Source organism: Sus scrofa, chromosome 9, assembly GCF_000003025.6.
Source record: "Sus scrofa isolate TJ Tabasco breed Duroc chromosome 9, Sscrofa11.1, whole genome shotgun sequence".
Lineage (NCBI taxonomy): Eukaryota > Metazoa > Chordata > Mammalia > Artiodactyla > Suidae > Sus > Sus scrofa.
In genome coordinates, this window is record NC_010451.4 from 87,061,223 (window position 1) to 87,087,923 (window position 26,701).

General features: G+C 38.3%; 1 protein-coding gene across 2 annotated transcripts in view; it reads right to left on the bottom strand.

Annotated features, from left to right (window-relative positions):
• Nucleotides 1-25,978, bottom strand: part of SNX13 (sorting nexin 13) — a 123,163-nt gene extending 97,185 nt beyond the window's left edge. The window contains exon 1 of one of the 2 annotated variants that reach the window (XM_005667667.3): nucleotides 25,136-25,978. In XM_005667667.3, coding sequence (XP_005667724.2) covers nucleotides 25,136-25,735 — 600 coding nt within the window. In that variant the 5' untranslated portion in view covers nucleotides 25,736-25,978. The remainder of the gene's footprint in view (nucleotides 1-25,135) is intronic. The other variant, XM_003357459.5, reaches the window with a different exon arrangement.

The window sequence follows — 26,701 nt, forward strand, 5'->3', positions numbered from 1 at the left end:
AAATTCATTCAATTTTTGATAAAATGTAAAGAAACTTATTTTTACATGATGTTAAAATTTATTTAGATTCATTTCTCAGTATAGGAAATAAAAGAGAAACATCTCTGATACAGAAACCCTTAAGGAAAACTATAAATACATATTATTTGGATATAAAATATACATAATCAAGGAAAATTGTTAGATGATCAGAATTTTAGCTGACAAAATATATAAACACACACTTCCACTAGCTTCACCTAGCTTCACTTTCTTCCAAAGAAAATTACACTTGCATTATTCAGGATAATGAATATACCGTATATAACCCTCTCATAATCTAATCTAATATGGGCAAAACCAATCAGATAGAGAATCAACAATCAAATTCTAACATTTTGTGGCACATTTTTTCAATAGAATTTTTAATTCTAAGATCTAATTTTTACACAAATGGAATTTATTTACAAAGAAAAGTTGTTGCTAAAAGGGAACACGCATGCTCAAAACTCTGAAAGTTCTACCTGCAGGAATCATTACTTTTCCCTCCCACAGAAAATCAACAGAAAAGCAGTTCTAGTCTGTTCCAACCTATCTCTCTGATTTTCCAAAGAGCAAGTAGCAGATTTCCTATAAAAATTCTTTACTTCGACTCAACAAAAATAAATAAAAGGTAACACAGTAAGCCTTAATAAATTACACCTTGAGTACATTCAGGAAATCAGGTGTTCACAACTTGAAACCCACTGAGTCTCAGAAACATTATTTGCCACTGAGTTCTGGTGGCAAAACACCAAAGTTGTGTGTGTGTGTGTGTGTGTGTGTGTGTTTTAATTTTGTACTTAAATATGCATGATACAGTAACAGAAAAATATTCCTCCTAATTAAACACTCCAGTTTCAAGTCACTGATTATGGTGCCTTGATCAGCACGCATGAGGATTCACTACCAAAATACTTAGTGCAGATGGGCTAGGTCTCAGCTATCTGATTTCAGGACCCCATTATTAATCAATCTTCTAAATCAAGGGTCTGAGCCTGTCTCCTTTTCCACTACAGTCTTCTACGCTTTCAGTCAAGTCTCCTCTCTTACCCTAGGATGCCAAAGAACCAAAAGCATCTCAAACATCGCAGTAGGTGATGCTGCTTGGTCACTTTTACAAAGAACTTAAGGTTTGAGAAAGGGATCAAAAACTCGTATGTTTCATTTGAACAATATAATATTTTTTTAAATTCTGAATATACATTTTTCAGAATAAATGTTTTTTAAAAATCACATAAATATCAGGATTTCTGGCTTTTCTTGAAAAATAGAAAAATCTAGAATCAGTGGAATAACATCCCTGCAAGGCAATAATGGGATAAAAGTTGAGTGGCAATAATGCCCATGAAAATGAACCATGAATTCTTCAATACTGCCACAGTCCCAACACCTGCGTAAGGTTTACACCTGATATGAATCCAAGATGTGATTTACCATATCTTTATAGGTGTTTTAATGAAAGAAGCAAAATATTTATCTTTACCTATGTCACTATCAAAAGAGAAAAAATAAAAGATAAATAAGAGAGTAATGTTTAAAAAATGACAGCTAACCCATTTCTTAATAGAAGTAAAGTTATAAATATATATATCTATTTCATGAAGAGATCTAAATTCACATATCTGATGTTAAGTATTTCCTTTTACCCTAATTTAGTCTAACAAGAGACACTTCAAAGAGGAATAAACTAATATCCTCAAGAAGAATCCAGTGGAGTGAAGAATGGAAAGAACAAATAGGGGCTGCAAAGGGGAAATTTCTCATATCTGTCAGAGTGGGAAAGAATAGAAGGAAATTAAAGAGATAAGGAAACTGGCACTACTTTCAGTATACACTGATACCTTTAAGCAGAAGAAAGCCTGCAATTCCCAGGATTTTGTTTTCATTCTCCTACAGTCCTACTATATATGCAACCCCTGAGTAATCCTGTTTTCTAATCCACCGCTTTAACTACATCGTATGTACTCTTACTTCTGAAGCTGTGCCTCCAGCCCAGATACAGCACTTCCCTAGTATCTAAAACTTATATTCTTAAACATACTGAAAGCTTCTGTCTGCATTTCTCATAGGTACCTAAAGCTCATCAAGTCTAAAACTAAATTCATTCCATACCCCAAGTTTTCTATAACCCTTATTTAAAGTAAAAGGAGGCATCAGTGCCTAACCAAACACTGTTAAGAGAAATCTTAAGAGTTATCTAGAAATGCCCTCAGAACTCTCACATCGAACAAATTAGTTATATTTTACATCCAATATTTCTTGAGCCCTGTCCTCACCTCCAAAGCTTTAGACAAGGCTTTCATTGAGCCTGCAAGACTACAATTCCTGTCTGTCTTCTATTCCATCCTTATTGCCCAAATGACCTTTGAAAAAAGATTCTGAAATACCTGACTTTTACATGAGTAAGATCTGTTCTCTTGCTTCTGTCATCTAGGATGGATTACCTCTTCTGTCCAGCAAAACCTTCATCAAGTTCCCTTCAAGAACCAGCTCAAACTTAGGTCTTCCATGAAGTGAGTCATCCCTCATAAGCAACTCTTCCTTCTTCCCAGATATAATGTCAGTCCTTGCATTGTCTTCCTTCCCCGTACTATTTAAAGTTCTACAGTAATTGGTGAGGGTTGCAGACAAGGCTTGGATCTGATGTGGCTGTGGCTATGGCACAGGCAGGCAGCTATAGCTCCGATTCGACCCCTAGCCTGGGAACACCCATATGCTGCAGTGCGGCCCTAAAAAAAAAAAAAGAAAGGACCAAAAAAAAAAAAAAAAAAGTTCTACAGTAATTATTCATATATATCTCCCTGCCTAGACTAAATATTCTTTCATTCATTGATCAAGCATATATTACAGCCTGGCATGTGTGCCCTATAGCCAGCCTTCCAATTTTAGTAAGGATTGTTCCCAACCTCAAGAAGCTCATAGCCTTTTAGAGGAAGAGAATTGCATGCAAAATTATAAAACAACACAGTAAGAAAAATGTTAAAACAAGCATCAGCTATTACAAGGCACTAATAAGAAACAGCAGGTAATGTGACTCAGCCTAAAGGGGAGGAAGGACAACAAATGAGAAGAAGCATCCTGAAAAAGGTGACACCAAAGATTAGTCTCAGAGGATAATAGGACACAGCCAGGTGAGGTAGAGGGTAACTGATAAATAGAAGACAACAGGAGCAGGCACTGAAGTAAGAAACAGTATTCCATGAGGAAGCCACTGAAGGCTGTGAAAAGCATATGGGACATTCAAGATTAAATCATTCTATCAACCATATGCAAAATCTGAAATAGACAGGAAAATCTATGAATAGCAATTATGGTCATATTATCTAAAAACCAGAAAGAGCAGAAGTAGTGGGGATGAAAAGAAGTCTTCATATTGGAGAATTATCTAGATGACCCAATCAAGAGATCAATAGATTGCATGGAGCATAGAAGAAAGAGCCATCATCATTGCTTTTTAAATAAGCTTCAGTAATAACTGGCTAAATAGCTTGTTATCCCCAACAAGACACAAAAGAAGAAGGTTTGGGGGACAATATGTTGCTTTGTGAGTGAAGAAGTGAAATTCAGTATGGGACATGTTCAGAATAGATACATACAGACCTCAAGTGAAGGTAGCCAGCAAGTAAAGTTAGTAACACAAGTTAGTTTCAAGGGAGTACTCAGGGCCAGAGAAATGTAAAATCTGATTACCATACAGAGTCATCTAAAAAAAAAAAAAAATGAGAATGAAGGGTCATCATGAAAAGAGCAGTAAGTTAAGGATGAAATATTGGTAACATCAGCATTTCAAAGGGTAGAAAAAGAAAAATGAAGTCCATGAAGATGTCTCAGAAGGCAAGCTCAGAAAGGTATAAAAAGAACCAGTAGTAATGGATGAAGTCCTAAAAGCCAAGAATGATCAACATATCAAAAGCAAGAGAACAGTTAACAAAGATTAAAAACTAGTAAATGTCCAGGGGATTTGACAATGAGAAGGTAACTGCTAATCTTACAGAGAGTGACATCAACAGACTAATGAACATAAAACTAGACTACATTAGTTTAGGGTTAAATGGCAATAGATCTGTGTAAGTGCCAGACTCTAGGGAAGGGTCCAATAAAGAGAGTACAGGACTCATGGAGCAGTAGGTGAAGGAGTCAAAGGTACAAAGGTATTAATTACCTCTGATAACTGCATGAGAGCTCAGTTTCCAAAACACAGAATTCTTTAAGGGCTGAGAATATTTAACCTTATCTGCCCATAGCTAGCAAAATTTTTTCCTTTTTTTTTTTTTTTGTCTTTTTGCCTTTTCTAGGGCTGCTCCAGTGGCATATGGAGGTTCCCGGGCCAGGGGTGTAATCAGAGCTGTAGCTGCCGTCCTACGCCAGAGCCACAGCAACGCAGGATCCGAGCCGTGTCTGCAACCTACACCACAGCTCACAACAACACCGAATCCTTAACCCACTGAGCGAGGCCAGCGATCGAACCCTCAGCCTCATGACTCCTAGTCAGATTCATTATCCACTGAGCCACAAGGGGAACTCCCAAACTTCTTGAAACATAATATGAGCTCAAAGATTCTGTGACATGCATGAACACATGAATAAATTCAGGAGTCTCCCTTTCTAATATACTAAACACTCATTCACAAAACAACGGACCATAAAATATTAAAAACAAGCATTAAAATAAACAATCTGACAGGGCAGAGGGTAGCTAAAAAGAAATATTCTGGAGTTCCTGTTGTAGCTCAGTGGTTAACGAATCCAACTAGGAACCATGAGGTTGCAGGTTCGATCCCTGGCCTTGCTCGGTGGATTAAGGATCTGGAGTTGCCGTGACCTGTGGTATGGGTTGCAGACCCGGCTCCAATCCTGCATTGTTGTGGCTGTGGTGTAGGTAGGAGGCTACAGCTCTGATTAGACCCCTAGCCTGGGAACCTCCATATGCTGCAGGTATGGCCGTAAAAAGACAAAAAGACCAAAAAAAAAAAAAAGAAAGAAAAGAAAAAAGAAATATTCCCTAGAAGCATGTATCTGCACCTTAAGAATTACTACTTTAGACATTCAATTACAGCTAATGAACTTAAAAATACACAAATGCATGATAGGGAGTGATGTACCAAGATAAGATCTGTTCGGTCTTTACCATCCAAATGTAAAATCTACTTAGAAGTTTACTAAACAAATGACTAAATAAGAAATTAGGGTCACACTGTAAAAGGTCTGTGCCTATCCCATCCTCTCATCCACAGCCCTGAAAATACTATTATCCTACCTACTTTTCCCTCCTTCATCCCCACCCTTGCCCACACCAGGATGTATAACTGACACAAACACAGCCAACTTATGTTTAGCAGACAGTATATATTTTGTGACACCAGGCTCTATCAATGATCTGAGCTGGACTCTCTCTCAGTAATGTGAAAAGCTAAAAGCTGTTGCTAGCCAATGATGGGCAATGAACCTGAAAAAGGATATATATATATATCCTGGGACTGGAGGAGCCATTTTAAGGGGACATACAGGCCAATCAGTGAGCAAGGAAGCCAACTGAGAAAGTGAAATGAAGCAGGTACACTCTGAAAAGCGAAGAAGGGAGACTGCAGTTCCCTGAAAGAGAGAGAACTAACACTTTAGTCAGCTTTTTACTTCCCCAAATCCTCCTTTTAATGTGAGGTAACTGGGGTATATTTTTATTCCTTACAGTGGACTCCCAACTGGAAAAATTCCTAAGCAAGATTAGATAAATGCCAAGAACACAGAAGTCTTTTGTTTTTCTAAGTCACTAAATAGATACTGCACACTGTAACAAAGAAATAATTAGGAATTCTGGTTTCTAATGCTAGCTCTGCTCAAAGATATCATGTGAACCTGGGCAATAAAAATGACTCTCAACCTTTATTCACTCACTGCTAAAAGAAGGAACTGGATTATAGACTTCTTCTGCTTAAATGGCTTAAAAATTAATTTGAGATGATAGTGTGAGGAGTGTGTGTGGTTTTGTGTATACACAAGAAATTCAAAGATAGACTCAAAGCAACTCTTAGGAAGTCACTTACGAATGTAACTCCAAGAAAAGAGTAAACTTTGAGTATAAAATGGCTCTTTCCTAAAACCCTGAACTGGGTTAAATGTAACAAATTATTTTGCCATTAGGATCATCACTAAGGCTACTAGAAATCCAAAAAGCAGTACCTGAAATAAATGTAATATATCTATGTGAAAATATGAAACTGACATTCAGGACAAAAAAAATAAAAAATACTAACCTGATACAGTACCTGCCTTCTTGAACTTCTTAAAAATGCTTACCTGATAGGAGTTCCCGTCGTGGCGCAGCGGTTAACGAATCCGACTAGGAACCATGAAGTTGCGGGTTCGATCCCTGCCCTTGCTCAGTGGGTTAAGGACCCAGCGTTGCCGTGAGCTGTGGTGTAGGTCGCAGACACAGCTCAGATCCTGCATTGCTGTGGCTGTGGTGTAGGCCGGTGGCTACAGCTCCAATTCGACCCCTAGTCTGGGAACCTCCATATGCTGCGGGAACGGCCCTGGAAAAGGCAAAAAAACAGAAAAAAAAAAAAAAAAAATGCTTACCTGATATAGCTTAAACCATCTTCTAAGGGATTCCTTAAGTACAGATCATCATCCTCTGAATAATAAGAATGTCCCCAACCACACTGGGCCACAGTTCCAAGGGTGGATTTCTACAGATGGCTTAATGGTCTCTGAGACAACCTGACAGAATAGTGCTATTAAATAATACAGGTACCTTAGAATAAATAAGGACTCTAATATAACCAATAAAATCTTCTCTTGAGACTGTCAGTTGATGGTGATGGGAATAAAAGCAGCAGTGAGGAGCTCCCATTGTGGCTCAGCGGAAATGAACCCAACTAGTATCCATGAGGATGCGGGTTCAATCCCTGGCCTCAGTGGGTTGAAGATCCCACATTGCTGTGAGCTATGGTGTAGGCCAGCGACTACAGCTCCAATTCTATCCCTAGCCTGGGAACTTCCATATGCCACAGGTGCTGCCCTAAAAAGACAAAAACAAAACAAAAAGCAGCAGTGAGACAGTCACAGGGTTGATCATAATGGCATAACACCAGCATAAAGACTGACAAAAGCCTAATGGTAGTTAGAATTGTCACAAGGTAACCACATAGTTACTGCTATATATATATATATATATATATATATATATATATATATATATATATCCTTCTGGTGGCCAGATACGTGTTGTATCCATAATTTCAGTCTACATCTCAAACTATCTGAAACCAGGCAGGGCAGCCATTTCTGCTGAATTGTGAAGTCTTGCTATCTAATAAGGCTCTTCCTTCACTGACCGTACTGGTACCTTATAATAAAATTTGCATCACCCAAGGTAATTTCAGAATCCCTCTGTGCAGAATCCATCCTTTAAAAAAAGAGAGAGAAAAAAGTCTAACATACCTAATACTTTTCATAAAACTATCCTATGTACCTGTTAGTAGGTCTCAATCTTCTAAAACTAAAGAAATAAAAATAACGACCTTGATTCTTTCCTCAGTACTAAAGATACAAGTTTATATATACTATAGATTTCCCTCTTAACAGAAAAACTCAATTAGGTCTTCCAGAGTTAACATTAGCTTCTTAATTTTTTTTCTTTCTTGGCAAAGAGATAATTTGGTGAGGGTCATTTAATTATTTAGAAAAAAACAAATTAAAAAATGAAATACTTAAAGAAATAAGCAGACTTCAATTATATCAGGTCATTATTTAGTCCAAACTAAATCAAAATGGGCCTTACCTCAAAAACCTAAGAGATCTGATAACTATTTAACCTATCTTAAACCATTTAAATTTTCTACAGTATCCATTTATCAAGTGTTAACACAAAGCATTGTTTTCATAAAGATGCCATAGTGATAGGATGGCTCCAGATGTAAAGAGACTCTAAAAACCACTGCCAAGCCCTACCAATTGACTTCTATAGCAAAAGTAGGAGACAAAGAAATTTGACCGGCACTTAAGTAGATTAAAACCTATAAATAACTCCTTGAAGAAACCCAAAACTATTACATTACTCTTTTTTCCTCTATTTTTTCTTTATCATTATTTTCATTTTATTTTGTACAGTAAATAGATTTATATTTACTTAGACCTCTAAAACCATTCTCATAGTTTCTAAGGATATAAATACAGTGAAAGAAAAGAAATGAAGGAGCACAACTTTACTTCAGTTTGAATGAAATGAACAAATCAAAACCATATTCAAAAAGCCAATAAACCACTGGAAAAAAGATAAACCTGTTTGAAAAATCTATTGCATAAGATATACCAAATAAGAGTTGATTATCTTAAAAAAAATTGATCTTTGTCACTTTCTTTTTTAAGTCATCAGTATCTTACATAGGGGAGAAGGAAAACAAATTAACAAACAAAACTGGAAATATGTTAAAATGGTGCAGTCATTGTGTAAAATGGTTTGACAGTTACTCAAAAATTTAAATGTATAACTAGCATAGGACTGAGAAATGTCACCCCTAGGTATATACCCAAAAGATCTGAAAACTCAAACAAACATATGTACATATATGTTCCCAGCAGCATTCTTCATAATAGCCAAAAGATGGAAATAGCCGAAATGTCCACCAATGAATGAATGGACAAACAAATTGTGGTCTCTACTTATAACAGAGTATTTCTTTAAAGGAATGAAGCGGTACTGACACATGCTACAACATGGATATAGTACATTATGCTAAGTGAAAGAAGCCAGCCACAGATGGTCAAATATCGTATGATTCCATTCATATGAAATACCCAGAACAGACAAATCCATAGAGACAGAATGCAGAATGACGGCTGCCAATTGACGGGGAGAGAAGAAAATGGGGAGCAACTATAATGGATACCATCTTCCTTTGGTGATGAAAATGTTTTGGAACTAGACAGAGGTGATACTTGCACAACATAGTGATTGTACTAAATGCCAATGAACTGTTCACCTTATTTTTTTTAATTTTTACAGCCATACTTGCAGCATATGGAAGTTACCAGTTTAGGGGCTGAATCAGAGCTGCAGCTGAGGCCTATACCACAGCCACAATAACACTGGATCCAAGCTGTATCTGTGACCTATGCCACAGCTTGAGGCAATGCCGGATCCTTAACCCACTAAGTAAAGCCAGGGATTGAACCCACATCCTCACAGAACCTTTATCAGGTTCTTAACCCGCTGAGCCACAATAAGAACTCCTGAATTGCTCAGTTTAAAACAGTAAACTTATGTGATAGCACTTTCAACTTCACCTCAATTTTGTGAACACTCAAAAAAAAAAGAAAAGAAAAACTGGGTCAGTTGTTAGAAGACCCAATTTCTAGACCCAGGTTCTAGGTCAGCCACTTATAGCTGACCTCTCTTGAGCCTCAATTTCTTCATCTGTAAACAAGGTGGGAACAGATGATATCCAAGGTTCCTCTCATTAACTGGTGCTCTATATCTGCAGCTCTGATTTTTTAAACAATTGTACCATATAGGAATTTATCTGAACAACAAAGCATGAAGTACTGGTTAATGTTTTTGGCAGTTTTTACAGGAAAGTCATTAGAAAGTTTAACAAAATTGCTTCTCACAATGACTTTAAATAAAGTGGACATAAACATTAAAAGGCAAGTCAATGAAGAGCAACTCTGCAAAAGGTAAAACAAATGTGTTCTAAGATTACAATTTTCTAGCAGTCAAACTAAATTCAAGGATAGAAATTAGAGAATCTAACCATAATTATAAATAAATAAATAGATGAAATTCAGAATCTGAAGAAAGGTTGGAGTAAATAACTCTCGGCATTTTTCCCTAATATCAGTTCTTTTGGGCTTCGAGAGGTGCTAAGTATCATACAGTCTGCAGTCACTGAGTGTTAACAGTCTGTATTTCTGATTTTGATTTAATCCATATACACCTAAAAATAAGGTAAACCACAAAAAAACTAAAGAGTCTAACTAGTGTTCTCACAACGCTACTTTACAAGGTGTCAGACTAAAGCCACATAAGCACGCCAAAATTTTCCTCAGGAAGCAGCCTTGGATATAGTCTAACATAATAAATATTGACCTGAGCTATCAGAATCTCCCACCCGACAGTACAGCAAAAGTAATTTTGGCCTAGAAAATTTAAGCCAAATGACTTCACTTGCTACAGCCAAAGAAAAACCTTAATAACATTCCTATGTATAGTGCGACTCCGTATTGGCAAAACTAAACTATGAAATGTGCCCACAAATGACTGAGAAATGACTAGCTGTGCAGAGTTTTTTTTAAATAAATATCAACTGAGTTTTAGAAAAATGGGTACCATTCATATCCACCTAAACATAGGTAAATCAATGCATGCAACCCAAAAAGATGAAAAGCAAGCACCCTTTGGCATAATTACTCTTCAGTTTTCCTGCTGCTAAACACATTTGAAAACTATGAATACAAAAGACACATAAAAAAAAAAGTCAAGTCATAACCCAGCCGTTAAAAGCATCCTTTTTACATAAACTAAATCGCTAGGACCCTGGAGTTCCCGTCCGTGAAGAAGTAGTTAACGACTCCAACTGGGAACCATGAGGTTGCGGGTTCAATCCCTGACCTTGCTCAGTGGGTTAAGGATCCAGCGTTGCTGTGAGCTGTGGTATAGGTTGCAGATGCAGCTCGGATCCCACATTGCTGCGGCTGTGGCATAGGCCAGCGGCTACCGCTGTGATTAGACCCCTAGCCTGGGAACCTCCATATGCCATGGGAAGAGGCCCTAGAAAAGGCAAAAAGACAGGGAAAAAAAAAAAAATTCGCTAGAGACCCATCATGGGCATCATCTGTTTGGTGTTATAACCTCAAAAAGTTACTTTCATAATTCAAACACATATGAAATAAGGTCACTGTATATGAAATCATCTTTTTTTTGCGGGGGTGGGGGGAGGGCACAGCTTGCAGTGGCTGGCAGTGGGATCTCAGTTCCCAGATGAGGGATTGAATCCGGGCCACAGCAGTGAAAGCACTGAATCCTAACCACTACAGTACCAGAGAACCCCCCAAATCATCTAATTTTAAGTATAAAAGCTTTAATCACGGACATATATTTTGCTTAGTAAGAGCATACAGGTTTAACATGATATACTGTAATTATGCAAAAGTATGTTTTTCACTTAGCATACAATTTCCTTATTTCTACATCAAATTGTTACCAAATTTACTACTGTACTATTTTCCCTATTCTGACCAAAAAGAGATTTAAAATTTTTGTTCATGTTTTAAATGAACTTTCATTCAAAAGTAACTTCATAGTTCATTTGCATAACGAGGGTAGCTTTTGAAGCCTTCTATAAAGAGCTCTCTTTAAAATAAAGTTTTCTTTATAATAAAAATAAATACCTATCATTCTCATTTTTCAAGTTTAACAATGCAAAAAAAATCAAGCGTGTCAAATTAATCAAATGAGGTGCGGTTAATCAACTTATTCTGACAACAAATTTGAATGAGTGGAACAATTATTAAATTTCAAGTCTCATATATAGTGAATACTTTAAATAACAGAGGCTGAGTGGTTTCTTTGTAAAATTCACTTCAATTCTCTATGCATAAAACTCTAATCTATAAATAAGGGAAGTCTTGCTAGATAACATACAAAGTCCCTTTTCACTGATTCTGAATCTGTACCATTTCTTCAATATTGACAAAAATCTGGAGTTGGACAATTAAAATTGTTCATGAAAAGAATCAAGAGTAAAAGTAAAGAAACAGCAAAGGCTTTGCCTTCGTTAGGTACAGCACTGTTAAACCCATGCAAAAGGGGGGAGGGGGAGACCAGGCCTCTAACCACTCCCCCGGAAGCCTGTGGAACAACAATATGAAACTCTGGGCCTCTCCCACATCTTACACAATCAAGTCAAACCCCTAAACAAAAAAAATATATATAAGACTAGGACTTCCTATGAAGTTCAACCCATCTAGATGTTAAAGTGTCTCCTGAGAACCATTTACCAAATTCCCAACTGTCGTCCACCCTGAGACAGCTGAATAGTATTTTCCAGACTAATTATGAACCCGCTATGCCCTGTTACTTTTGGTCACCACCAACAGATAAATTTATGCAGTTATTAGTCCTCTCCTCTACTCTACCCACTGGGTCGTCCTCCTTATTCCCTCCTTTATCCAACTTCCCTCTGCTTTCCTTCCTCCCAAAACCTCCCTCTAGGTTTACTCTGTTCCATGGTAAAAATAAACACATCTATATCCTTAACAATTTCACTGTTTGCTTTAAATAAAAACTGCTTTTCCTACAGCACTCTCATTCTTTCATTTATCATATACCCCAATTTCATCATGCAAGGTCATGGTCCCAACCATAATTCCCAGCTAGTTTCCTGTTTAAAAAAACCCAGTGTCTTGCTGTGCTGAATTGTTGCACATTAGAATTACCTAGAGGCATTTTAAAGTCTCAGTGCCCAAGTTACACCCTGTACAAACTAAATGAGAATTAACAGAGGATGGGAGCTAGCCACTGGAATTTCCAGCATGCAGAAAAATTGGGGTAAGAGCATTAGTAGTTGGTAAAGTTCCCCAGGTGATTCCAATGTGCAATCACAAGTGCAAATCACTAATCCCCAAGGCACTCCTCATCATTCACTCAAAACCCTTTGACACACAGCAGACTATTTTTCTCTATCCTAAATACTACATAACCCTGAATTATTTCAACATACATCCATCCAACACCACTTTTAATATCACAAGCATTTTGCCTCCACCAACTTTCACTGCAACTCCACTTTAGCCACCAAAGTGGAATTTATAAGACTACACTCCAGACTTCATCATCACTTTGTCTTCTCTGAATGGGAAATGTGAAAAGTAAACATCCAACTCTCTGACCACAATCTTTCAGTTCTAAATTAGTTATACCTACTGCATCTATTTTTCATTATCATTTAGAGTTGCAGACATTTAATTCTTCTACTCTCTCCTTAGCCCACTTCTGTATTCCCTTCCCTACCCAGATCGGACTCCACAGTTCACCATTTCAACCACTCTCTTGCCAGTATCCTCATCTATCACATTACGCTGGAATTGCCTGTTTATTTTTCTGTATATAACATATGCTCTAAGTCTCATGAGGACATAATTTGTGCCTGTTTTGTTCACTGACATATTCCTAGTGCCAAGTATAACATTCGGCACATCCAGTACATTCTGAGTTAAGTATATATCGAATACACAATAGATCTTCACATTAATCATCTAAATCAAGAGTATATGTACATCAATTCCTTTCTCATCATTAATTGGCATTGTAATACTTAGATTTCACTTGTCCCTGGTTTCTGTGTCAAATCAGTTCAGTGAGCAACTACAATTTACCAAGCAGAGGGAAGGGGGAAGGATAAGAATATCAAGTGTAACAATGTGTAACACTCAGACTGTTTTCAAAACAAAAAAGGCAAATACTTTCACTTTTTACTAAATACACTTCTATACTAGTCTACTTTTCAAGCAGCATAAACTTTTAAATATATATATTGCAACTACTACTTTATTGCCTTTAGATTACATACACCACTTTTCCTACTAAAGACACACCATATCCTTTAACTCATTTCTTTTTCTTTTTTTTTTTTTTTTTTTTTGTCTTTCTAGGGCCACACCCTCGGCAAATGAAGCTTCCCAGGCTAAGAGTCTAATCAGAGCTGTAGCTGATGGCCTACACCTCAGCCACAGCAACGCCAGATCCGAGCCAAGTCTACAAACTACACCACAGCTCATGGCAATGCCGGATCCTTAACCCACTGAGTGAGGCCAGGGATCGAACCTGCAACCTCATGGTTCCTAGTAGGATCTGTTAACCATTGTGCCACAATGGGAACTCCTAACTCATTTTATTTATATTCAATTAACAGTCATATAAAATATTTAAGTGAATACAATATTATGAACATTTATTTCTATCAAGCAATGATCATAAAAGGATGTCATAAAACTTGTACTCCACCAAGTTAAAAATATGAAACTAACATCCTCTTTGAGAAAGCAAGACAAAACAGTTGGTCAAATGACGGTAATAACAAGGGAACAGCTTAATGCACACCTTTAAAATGGATTTGATATGGAAAATATTAAAAAATGACAGTATTTTTATATTATCAAGTTTTAATTATTAGTAAATAAAAATTTTAAAACGAGTAAGTTTAACACTAAGAAGGTGGAAGTAATGAGCAAGAGACTGCTCCAAGTGACTGTGAAGAGGCAGCTGGACCATAATCAGAGTAGATCCTCAAGAATATCATGATCTGAGCTATAATTCCTGGACAAGGAATGCTGCTGAAAAAAATAAGCCAGCCAGTTAGGGATCTGCAAAGTTAAGACCCAGAGACTCAGAATGGGCTGGGAGGAAAAAAATAATGCATAAACTCACCAATTTGTGATTAGAAGATACATATGTGTGGGGTAAGAAAGGGGGAGATGATTAACACCAAATCCCAGCACAAAGACAATCTCACTAACTTAGGTAGTCCTATAAATTTCCCATTAGTAGTGCCTATTATTTGACTGAATATTCTTAGCTATCAGACATTAACTTGTAGAGCTTTTTGATTCAAAAAATATACTTTTATAAATTATAAAATACTCTTCAACCTAATTGATTTTTTTAAAGTTTTTATATAATCAACACACCCACTATTTGTTAAGTCCTTTATTTGTTTATTTTTCTGTACCTTTGTTGTGTTCACCTTTCAAGTTGTCTCCAACCTCCCTTTAGTCCATTTTCTCCTATTTGGCTAACTCTTACCAGGATTAGACTACTGCAACAGTTTAAGTGTTGAACACTTAGGTACTATTCAGGAAAAGAGCATCAGATATTACTAATTAATACTAGATGTTAAAGTAGCTGAGTATATTAACAGTTGCAATCTGATTCAACACCTTGAGGAAAATTCTAGGAATAAAAATGCCACCTCAAGTAATCTCAGGAAGAGAAATCAAGAACAAATTCTAAATGTACCATAATGTGACTTGGAGAAAATACTGGATGACACATAATATCACACTATCTTAAAATCAGACCATTATTTCCCAGAATCTATGTAAGAACTAAATTGAGGCAAAATTTCATTTCAGACTTAACTCTTCAATTAAAATTGTACAAGCTCCATCAGTTTTATAATTTTCAAGACTCAAATGATAGTGAATCCAAGAACCATTCTCCGTACATGTCCTGTTGTGACACAACTCTAGCCTGAAAATAAAAGACGTCACAATAGGAAGAATCACATACTCTCTCACGCACCAAACCATAGCCAGGCTAAAAATAGCTTCAGGGTTCCAGGAGCAAAACCAATTCAGGTTTAAATGTAGTAACATCCAAGGACTCTCCAATAATGCAGGACTAAGGTCAAAAGTAAAGCAGGACTCACATTATGAGTTTCACAGATGCATCAAAATTAAAAGATCTCTCAGGAAACTGGAGAAAACAGTGCAGTAATCTAACAACAGTGAATTATTACAGTGAATTATTCCAGTTAACTCTATGTGAGCCTCTGGTACCAACTGATAGACCATTATTTTAATTTTCACCACTGAACACAGTAGAATTATTTCACTGAATTTTTCTGGTATGTATTATTTTTGAATATACAATGTAATTATAGATGAGTGAAATAATCTAACAATGCTCTAACAGTGACATGGAGAGGTATTTTAGTTAAGAGATTGTAGTAGCACAAAAATCTGCATTACTGTACTATTATAAATAAAGTTTTCTTTAAGTTCAGTTCAGGAATACACAGAGTCACAATAAAATTCAGCAAGAGATACAAAATGAAATCCAATTTACTCTTACCCTACAATCTGTTATATGAAAATAACATCAATCTAATTAGATTTTTCCCTATAGGAAAAATTAAAACAGAATTACATTCTGTCTGGTAATCACCTTTTTTCCTACTTTTTTTTGTCTGTACTGTGATCCCAACCAAAATATTCAACCACAGTGTACTATTTAAAAATGCCTGATGGGAGTTCCCGTTGTGGCCCAGCAGGTTAAGAATCCCTAGTATCCATGAGGATGCAGGTTCGATCCCTGGCCTCACTCAGTCGGTTAAGGGGTCTGGTGTTGCTGTGAGCTGTGGTGTAGGTCACACACGCGGCTGGGATCCTGTGTTGCTGTGACTGTGGCGCAGACTGGCAGCTGCAGCTCTGATTCGAGCCCTAGCCTGGGAACTTCCATATGCCGAGGGTGTCACCCTAAAAACAAAAAAGACTAAATAAATTTTTTTAAAATTTTAAATGCCTCATGGACATAGATGATAGCCAATCCTAGAAGGGCAATTAGTGTGACAGTTTAAATTTATCAAAGACAATTTTTAACTTAGTAATATTTCACTTTTACTTTTATTTTACCAGAGGGAATATTTGACATTCTTTTATTCAAGAGATATTTAGTGAAGACTAAGTGTTAAATGTTAAACTCTGTTCCAGGCACTGTGACTATAATGGTAAGCCACATATTCAGGAGTTTACATGAATATGTAATATATGGGAGTAGTAACCAAGCTAAATCTTTCAGTAAAATTTGGTACACCTCTAAGGAGATGTAAAGAGTCTTCAGAAAAACAAAACGAAACAAAAAAAGGCAGATTCACAGTTTAGTGTATGTTTCAAATCTCTATTCTCCTTTTTTCCCCACTTTTCACTGTGAATTAGCTTGGAGCAAACAATGACAGCAGAAATGAGGTGACTCTTCAGTTGCGAGAAGCTCATTTTAGATCTGCCATCTCATCCAAACTGGTAAGTTTTACCTGGAGTTATAAAGCAAAGGGAAGTAATTACCTTTTAATTACATTCTCCAACCTTTCCTTCCTTTTAATTTTTCACCCTTTAATTATGTGATTTGTTTTATTCTGACAAAAGACCTCAAGGCTTCAGGTGAATGATGGCCAAGCTGGCACAACTCAGCTCTAACAGTGAATTTTCTAAGGGCAGGTTTCAGCACCAGAACTTAGCATGTGCCTACCACACAGTAGGTATGTTTGGGGAATAAAGTGACCCAAAAAATTTATCACCAATGCAAGCTGCAACCAAAGCTTTATAAAAACTGTACAAAACAATAGATTTTAAGAATTTACCAAGGTTGGAGTTCCGACTAGGAACCATGAGGTTTCGGGTTCGATCCCTGGCCTCGCTCAGGGGGTTAAGGATCCAGCGTTGCCATGAGCTGTGGTGGAGGTCACAGACTCAGCTCGGATCCTGCATTGCTGTGGCTCTGGCGTAGGCCGGCGGCTACAGCTCCAATTAAACCCCTAGCCTGGGAACCTTCATATGCCGAGGGTGTCACCCTAGAAAAGGCAAAAAAGACCAAAAAATAATAATAACTTACCAAGGTTGATTAAAAATAAAAGTTTTTTTCTCACAAATATTTCATAATATGTACACCCAAAATGACTACTAACCCTCAAATAAGTAAACTTTTCAAAATATTTTTGGGAACTTACCTTTCAGAAATTATTTGGAATCAGTTTACCAATTACACAAGAAAGTACCCTCGTTATTAGGTGGCAAGGCATGCTTTTGTTCTTTTCTTTTTTCTTTTAGTCTATTCCCTGCCTCTCTTGTAACTATACCACTGGCCAGGGACCTCCTTTTTCTACTAGGATCCCCCCACTCAACCACTGAGAAGCTAGCAAAGCCATAAAGCTAGATGGAGCCTAGGATTTGAATTCATATTACTGCAAGACATACGGATTAAAAAACTGATGTTTTAACCACTAATACTTGTATTCTGATTGACAGTTTACAGATTTACTCTCCTTTTATTTGATTTTCACAACAACGTGAGTAGCTAGGAAGGTGCTGTTATTATCCCGATTTTACACAGTAGGAAACTAAGGCTCAGAAAGTTCAAACAACTTCTCCAATATCACATCATAAATAAGCAGTGAAATTAAGACTCATCCTTATAATGCTTAACATACAGGTCAGATTTGGGTAGCCTCACTATGGTAAATATACATCACCATTATTCAATCACCATTATTCAATTTTGACCATCTTTAAACATGACTTAATCAAAGTTCCCTCTAGTCACAAGAATATAAGACACTGTAATATCAAAATTAAATTTGAATTATCACACTGTACAAACTATACTTCAATAAAACTTTTAAAAATGGGAAAAAAAAACCTTGACTCAGAAATAGTCAATTGCGTGGCACTTGATAGTCCATGAAAACAAAGAATTTCAAAACACAATTTAAAAAGCCAACCCTGAAAACCTCACTCAGGAATGCCATAAAATCACTTAGCTTTGCCACCAAATGGCTAGTTGGTAAGAAGCCAGCACTGGAAACTCCTTCCCATGCTAGAACCTGTTTTATTCCTCTTCCAGAAGCTAATGTTCCCCCTTTTTTCATCATTACTCAGCTAACAGAAATTAGTTGATTCCACCTAAAACAATCTATTTCAAGCATCCTCTCAAACTCTTTTTACTCCATAAGCATACTCTTTAGTCCACAGTTAATACAGAAATGACACTAAATATAAGTAAGCATGAGCACATCTAACAGTGTAATGAAATTAAGAGATAAAGCACCATTTACATAAAAATCTTTTTATGTTGCTGGTAGTTACTACATACAGAAATAAAAAGCCATTCATTTTGCAGTGGCCTTATGATTCACAAACCAACGCCTTGGATCTTTCTTTTTTATTTAATTTTATGCCTTTTCTAGGGCCGCTCCTGTGGCATATGGAAGTTCCCAGGCTAGGGGTCCAATTGGAGCTGTGACCACCGGCCTATGCCAGAGGCACAGCAACGAGGGACCCAGGCCGCATCTGCAACTAACACCACAGCTCACGGCAATGCCAGATCCTTAACCCACTAAGCAAGGGCAGGGATCGAACCCGCAACCTCATGGTTCCTAGTCGGATTCGTTAACCACTGAGCCACAACGGGAACTCCTCCTGCCTTGTATCTTTAAAAGTACAAACATCTGTACTTATTTCTCAGTTCTCTCAAATTTAATTCCCTATTTCCTCAAATAAAATAATTTTATAACTTGCAGTAATTAATTCAAAACTTTTAAACCACAGACTAGTTGTAGACTAAAAAAAACAAAAAAAAATCACACATATTGCTTTTGTTTGCAGTTCTAACAACTAGTTAGCTTCTTGCTAATGAAATGTGATGAAAAATGGGCTAGAATAAAATATAATAAAAATAATCACTAAAATATAATTTATTTATAAATTATCTGAAAAGCTGTAATCAACGGGGAAAAAAATAAAACAAAGGCCCTATAGAATTCCTGAGAAATGGCTGGCAATATTCAACTTGGCTTGGCAGAGTAGCAAGCTAGGCTCATTCTAGACAGTGATGTCCTTTCACTTCCCTTATAAAATCTCTTTCCCAACTCTTAACATCCTTTAAATGTCAATGGACCTATGTTTCTTGTTCTGGTTAGTAGCCTTTATAATGTCATTAATTAATAATTAAAGAAATAGCTCATGTAGTCATCCCATGAGTATTTCTCTTAACAAATATATTAACCAACAAAATCAAGTCACATCTTTTTTTTTTTTTTTTTTTTTTTTGTCTTTTTGCCTTTTCTAGAGCTGCTTCCAGCAGCATATGTCGGTTCCCAGGCTAGGGGTCTAATTGGAGCTGTAGCCACCAGCCGAGGCCAGAGCCACAGCAACGTGGGATCCGAGCCGTGTTTGCAACCTATATCACAGCTCACTGCAATGCCGGATCCTTAACCCACTGAGCAGGGTCAGGGATTGAACCCACAACCTCATGGTTCCTAGTCGGATTCCTTAACCACTGCGCCACGACAGGAACTCCTCAAGTCACATCTTTTTACTAAGCACTTAATATGGGAATGAGTGTGTGTGTGTGTGTGTCTTTCAAAAGAGCTATGAAAGTCCAAAGACTCCCTTGACTCACAACTTACCATATTTCAGAATCTCCCAAAGTGAAATACAAGAAACTCCATAATTCTCTATATTAAGAGTTCTCCAGAGAAACAGAACTAATTAATTTTCCTTAAAGGAGATCTTTTTTGGAGTTAACGAATCTAACTAGCATCCATGAGGAGGCAGGTTTGATCCCTGGCTTTGTTCAGTGTGTTAAGGATCCGGTGTTGCCGTGAGCTATGACATAGGTCGAAGACGAGGCTGGGATCTGATGTTGTGGTGGCTATGGAGTAGGCTGGCAGCTATAGCTCTGGTTCGACCCCTAGCCTGGGAAACTACATATGCCGCAGAAGCGGCCCTAAAAAGCAAAATAAATAAATAAATAAACCAGATCTTTTTTGGCTGCACCTGCAGTATGCATAAGTTTCCTGGCCAGGGATCAATCCCGTGTGCCATGGCAGTGGCAACACCAGATCCTTAACTCACTGCACCACCAGGGAATTCCTAAAGGCAATTTAATTTGAGGGACTATCTCACAAGATTATGAAAGCTAAGAAAGTTCCATCATCTATCATCTACAGGCTGGAGAGCCAGGAAAGCCAGTGCTGTGATTCAGCCCAAAGGCCTAGTAATCAGGGGAGATGATGGTATAAATCACAGCCCAAGAGCAAAAGAAGATATAAGATGTCCCAGCTCAAACAGATATGCATAAAAAAGGGGCATATTCCTTCTTTCTATTGTTCTATTCGTGCCAGTGAATAGAAATTCTCAACAGATTTGGTGGTGCTCACCTGTAAAGGGCAATCTACTTTAAGGCGTCCACCAATTCAAATGCTAATCTTATTTATCCTCATCCTGCTACACCCTCCAAGCAATACCAAGAAATAACGTTTAATGTGGCACTCCATGGCCTGTCAAGTTGACACAAAAAATTAACCACCACAGTCTCAGTGGATAAACAACTTTGCAGTACAATGCAAATTCTATCTCCAGCTCAGAGAATAAATCACGTTTCAAAACGGAGAAGTCCTATTTAATTTCCTTTAGGCAAATCTTCCAAATTTATTTGAACCACAAAATTTTACTCCCTTAACTATTAATCTGGGACTTCTTAAAGTGCAATTTATGCCTTACCCATCTGTATCATATTTGTTAACCACAAAATCAAAAGTTAGTGTTACTATATAAAAATCAATAAATCTGGAAGTAACTTAATACTACAATTTTTATATATTTATTAATGCCCTACATTTACAACCCGAACACTACTAAGTTTAAATAACTACAATTTTTATTAACTACAATTTTCATTCACTATTTTTAAAAGCACAAATGTCAACAGGCTAATAATTGATTTTTATATAAAAATAACCTCCAGAACATGCACTGGTACAAATTCAGCCTATTTTCCTACATCTTCTATACCTTTCAGTTTTCTGTTATATTTCATTATATTCAAATGTTGTGAAAATTCAGATTAAATGAAACAAATTCTCAGTTAAATATCCCATACTCTAAATCTGATATATGGAAGTTTACTCCTACTTAAAAAAGAATAGATGGAGGTTGAGTGGATAAGTAGTAAACAAATAATTTTCAAGTATACTATGGCAGATTTTTGGACAAATGTAGGAGGAACACTAAGAGTAACAAGTGCTGAGAAAATTTAAATGGACATTGGCAGGGGTGGAGGTAGGTGGGGGGGCAGTGTAGAGGAGGACACCTCTCAACCCTATATGATTAAAATGAAAAAGATACAAGCACTTCAAAATAGCTAAGTCTCCTAAATATTTCAATAATATTTGGAATGAAAGTAATACAAATTGAAGCCCAAAAGTTTAAACTGAGAACTAATGCCTAATGGGGCTGTACTTTCAATTCACACAATTCTATCATCACACAATTCTATAATATCTCACAGGTTACTAAGTTCAATGTACATATTAATTTCCTCAACTGAGTAATTTCCCCTTTTAGTTTAACTTAATGTAGCCCTTAATTGATCACTCACATGGTTTCTTAGCTCTGAAAAGGTTTCAAAGATCTATTATGACAAAATGCAAAACTGAAAAGTTTCATGTTTATCACTATCACCTCACATGAATTTTATTATTATGTATCTATATATTTGATATCCCTACCTCCGTTTAAAAAAACAAACAAAAAAAGTATACTGATGATTACCAAGTACCAAAGAAACTTCTTTTTTTTTTTTTTTGCTTTTTAGGGCCGCACCTTCACTATATGGAGGTTTCCAGGCTAGGGGCTGAATCAGAGCTACAGCTGCCAGCCACAGTCACAGCCACAGCCGCACCAGATCCAAGCCACCTGTGCAACCTACACCACAGCTCACGGCAACGCCGGATCCTTAACCCACTGGGCAAGGTCAGGGACCGAACCCGCAACCTCACGGTTACTAGTTGGATTCGTTAACCACTGAGCCACGACGGGAACTCCAACAGCACATAATTTGGAATAAGAGGTCCCATGGTGACTCCTGACTCTCACAGTTGTATGATTTTTAAGCAAGCTATTTTAACTCTCAATCTCGTGTTCTCATCTGGCTCGTGGGAAAATTTCACCTACTTAATGCTGAGATGTAAAAGAACCAATCACATGTATGACTCCCCACTTTCTGAGCACAGTAAATGGTTGTTGAACATGAAAATCTTTCAGAGCATAGCTCACCATTATACATTTTGAGATCTAACATAAAACAAATCACATCCCCAAAACCTGCTGATGTACATTAGCACTAAGGGAAGTGGTAAAAAGAAATCCTATGCTACAAATTTTTTAGTCATCAATATTGAGTAGTTTTATGTCCAAAATATTTCAGAATAGTACTATTTCTGAACCTGGTCCAAAAAAAAAGCTAAGGTAAAGCAAAAAGTCTTTATCAAGTAATGATAATTTTCAGTTTATCTACTACAATATTCAGACAAGGAAGTAGTATGTTTTAAAATCTAACAAGAGAGGAGTTCCCATCGTGGCGCAGTGGTTAACGAATCCGACTAGGAACCATGAGGTTGCAGGTTGGGTCCCTGGTTTTGCTCAGTGGGTTAAAGATCCGGCATTGCCGTGAGCTGTGGTGTAGGTTGCAGACGAGGCTCGGATCCCACATTGCTGTGGCTCTGGCTCTGATCTGACCTCTAGCCTGGGAACCTCCATATGCCGCGGGAGCGGCCCAAGAAATAGCAAAAAGACAAAAATAAATAAATAAAATAAAATCTAACAAGAGAGCTGAAAATTACTCATTGAGAGCAAAATGGTTCTGCGCTGAGAGTCAGGAGATGAGATTCTAGTTTCACCTTTGCCACTGAAAATTGTTTGGCCTTGGACAAGTCTCTGGGCTTCAGTTTCCTAATCTATAAAATGACTACTAACAACCACAGATAAGATCCAAGCACCATTCAATCTGAACCTTACTTTGGAGAGGCAATCCAGCTTAGTGGTTAACAATAAACTGGGCAGAGACAGGTGAGGGTAGAACCATGGGGCTGCCACTTGAAAGCTATGCATGGCACACACACACAAAACACTGAAGCACATCTAACTACTATCATAACTTACTGTTTAAAATACTTCTCTGAAACATGAAATTATTTTAAAACATAGAAGCTTTGAAAGTTCAGCTTTTCCAAATCAAGACTCTCATTTTACTAGCCCGTGCTGAGTTCATGTGAAAGCATTACAACTCCTCTAAGTGTCCTAGCCTAAGCCAAAAGATCCTTAATCAAAGATCTTTAATCAAAAGATCATCTCATAAAATAGTGTATTAATATACACTATCAAAAATGTATTAGAAGCCTAATTATTCTCATCAAAATGTCACACTAAAGGTAAAAATAGAACTTTTGCTACTTCTAAGTCTTTTTTTTTAAACTAATACTTCTAACAACAACAGAAGCTTATGATATACCATAATCCTGAAAATAAAATTACAGGAATGAAAAGTTTGTAGAATTTAGACAATAAAGTGCAGTACAAACTACTAGAAGTAGCTTATGAGTTAAAATTAGCCAATAAGTATTTACCAGGCACATAATAATATCAGGCTCTGTGTCGTTATTAAGAACAAATACTAAAGTATTAAGTTCCTCAGTGTTAATAAAGTTGGAAAGCCAAGTCCCTTATTACCACAATTTCACACATCAACAACCACTCACTTACAAACGTTTATTTCCTTGTTAGCCCAAGCAAGAATACTCCCCTTTGTCCATTAAAATTGTTTCCTATCCTTAGTTCAGCCCTCAAAAATGCCCAAACTAGTCCCTGACAGCTGACACTGGAATCTTCACAGGACTCCGAGTAGCTTCTAAGATATTTCCTCAAATCTACAAGCGTATACCACAACACGTAACTGTTAACTGGGATCAAGTACCTAGTTACATCAATTTCGTTCTTCCCCTTAAAAGTACTGCTAATAAAGGCAAACTTCTTCAAAAAGTCTGCTTTTTGCAATGGACATCAAGCACTAGAAAGAGAAACTGATTGGCTCGTCATAGTTGCCCTACTTCCATTTCAGGACCAAAGCAAAAAAACTGTCCCACTGAGAGTACCAAGGCAGCCTTGAGCAAATCAAGAGGTGAGATGCTAAAATGAACTTTCTCATACCCACGAATTAAGCGAAAAATGACGGGGTGTGGGAGAGGGAGGTGACATAACTGGGCTATCCAAGTGTCCCCTGAGAAAAAGGTCCTCTTCACCAAGTAGTCAAAGTAGGGGGTGGGAAACAAGCCAGTCTGGCTGAGTGACAAACCCAGGATGCTGACCGAGCTTGGAGGTGGAGGGCCCTGGAGGCCAGGACCCGAGAAGGCAGAGACCTCGGACAAACCGTAGGGGAACAGGAACCAGCAGCAACGCAGAGAGACCTAACGCTGCCACAGAGAGCGTGTAAGGAGACGCCACGAAGGGAGCGGCAGGTTAGGCAGTAGCGACAGCAGGAGGAAGATCAGTGCCAGGGGCAAGTGGCAACTGCGAAAGAGGCACAGGAAGCCAGAGGTGGTGGGACTCTGTTGAGTCAGCACAGCTCTTATTCAGGGGGCACTTGTAGGACCCCCGCTGCTCCTCCGGCCCCAGGGCCTGCTGCCTATGGTCCGGCCTGGCGGCGGCAGAAATGATGTTATCTGACTAGCCGGGGTCGGCCCCTTCCCCATTTCACGGGTAAACACTGGCCGCCGTCGCCGCTTACCTCTGTTAACATTATTACACCCCGGGGAAGTGAGCTCCTCCCTAGCCTCGCCGCATGGCAACAGCCGTAGCAGCAGCGAAAACTGCCCAAGCCGCCGCCAACGGCGGCGACAGCTCCTTCAGTCCTCTCCCGGGCGGCGGCTTTACTCGGCTTCGCTGGCTTCCCCCCGGCCCGGCTGCTCGCGACGGACGCGCCGCCATCTTGGAAGAGCGACGTCCGCGTCTCCCCGCGACGTGCGCTCCCATTGGCGGGCGCCGGGGCAGCTGGCGTCTCGTGACTGTCGCCATAGCGCCGGCGCGCGAGGAGGCGGAGGCGGATGGCCGGAGATCCACTAGGCGCCTGCTTCAAGGGTTCCGCCGCTGGGCTCACTGGCCGACCGGGGACCGAGGGGAGTTCAGAAACGCCCCAGCGCTGGGTCCACCTGGGAGCAGGCGTGCATGCCTGCGGCGGCCGCTCTTCCTCCGCCGCACGCCGGGGTCGGCTGACCCTGGGGTGGAGCAAGACCGGCGGCGGCCGAGACTTGCACTGATGGCGCTGTGAACCTCCCGCGTCTCGGGGACAAGGCGGCAGATGTCCAGTAGAAAAACTTCCCTCTCGCATTTCCCTGGCTCCGCGGCGACCAAAGAGCAGAAAGGGGATGTTCGGCTTCCTCCACGGTCTGGGCTTAAATGTGATCTGACACTTCTCCCCGCTCAGCCGCTCTCTCCTGCTAAACTTTGACAGAAACTTTCCTTTGTCTTTACCAATCCTTAGCAAGTTCTCTACTGGGGTGCGCGACAGGTTGTGGAAGTGATACCAGCATATCAGCTTTACTTTCGCTGATTTGGTGATTGGCCAGCACCTGTATAACAACGAGGGCTTCGTCTTGCTCCTCATAAAAGACCTCTTAAAAAAAAAAAAAAATCTAAGTCTAAGCCTATTTTGCTTTTTAACCGCAATCTGTGCTTTACTAGTTTCTTGATACTGTGTGTGTGATGGTGAGCAAATTTCAGCAGGTATTGACACAAATAGTCCCAACTTAATGCAACAGTGTGCATAAAAGCCCCTGAATCTGTTGCTAGATGAGTTACAATGTGTGAAAATAAATGCAATCACCTCTACCTGAATTGTAATGGTTGTAATTTACCTGAACCTGCTGTCAAAGTGTGTGTTGCCCTGCTGTACGTTAGAAACAAGTTTACAAGGAAATTGACAAGTGAGTTTTCAGACTTGACACACAGAATCCTTCCATCTCTTTTAAGGTGAAACAAAGGCATTCTGTAAAGCTAAGAATCTCCCGCTTCCCCTTTCTTAACAATAGTACTATTGTGTAAAATGAAATTTACTTAATACATTACTTTTAAATTCTCAAACCCTTAAGTAAAGGCCTTACAAACCTTGTGTTACCTCCGTTGTGTCTTCATCAAGGAAGCCGAATGGTTCATTTTGGTAGGTGGGAATTCAAAATAAATCCTGATTTTACTCAGTTCAACTAATTGAGAAAAGTAGTTTTGCTGTTGTTTTACTTTCAATTTTTTTTTTTTTTTTTTTTTTTTTGTCTTTTTGTCTTTTTGCCATTTCTTGAGC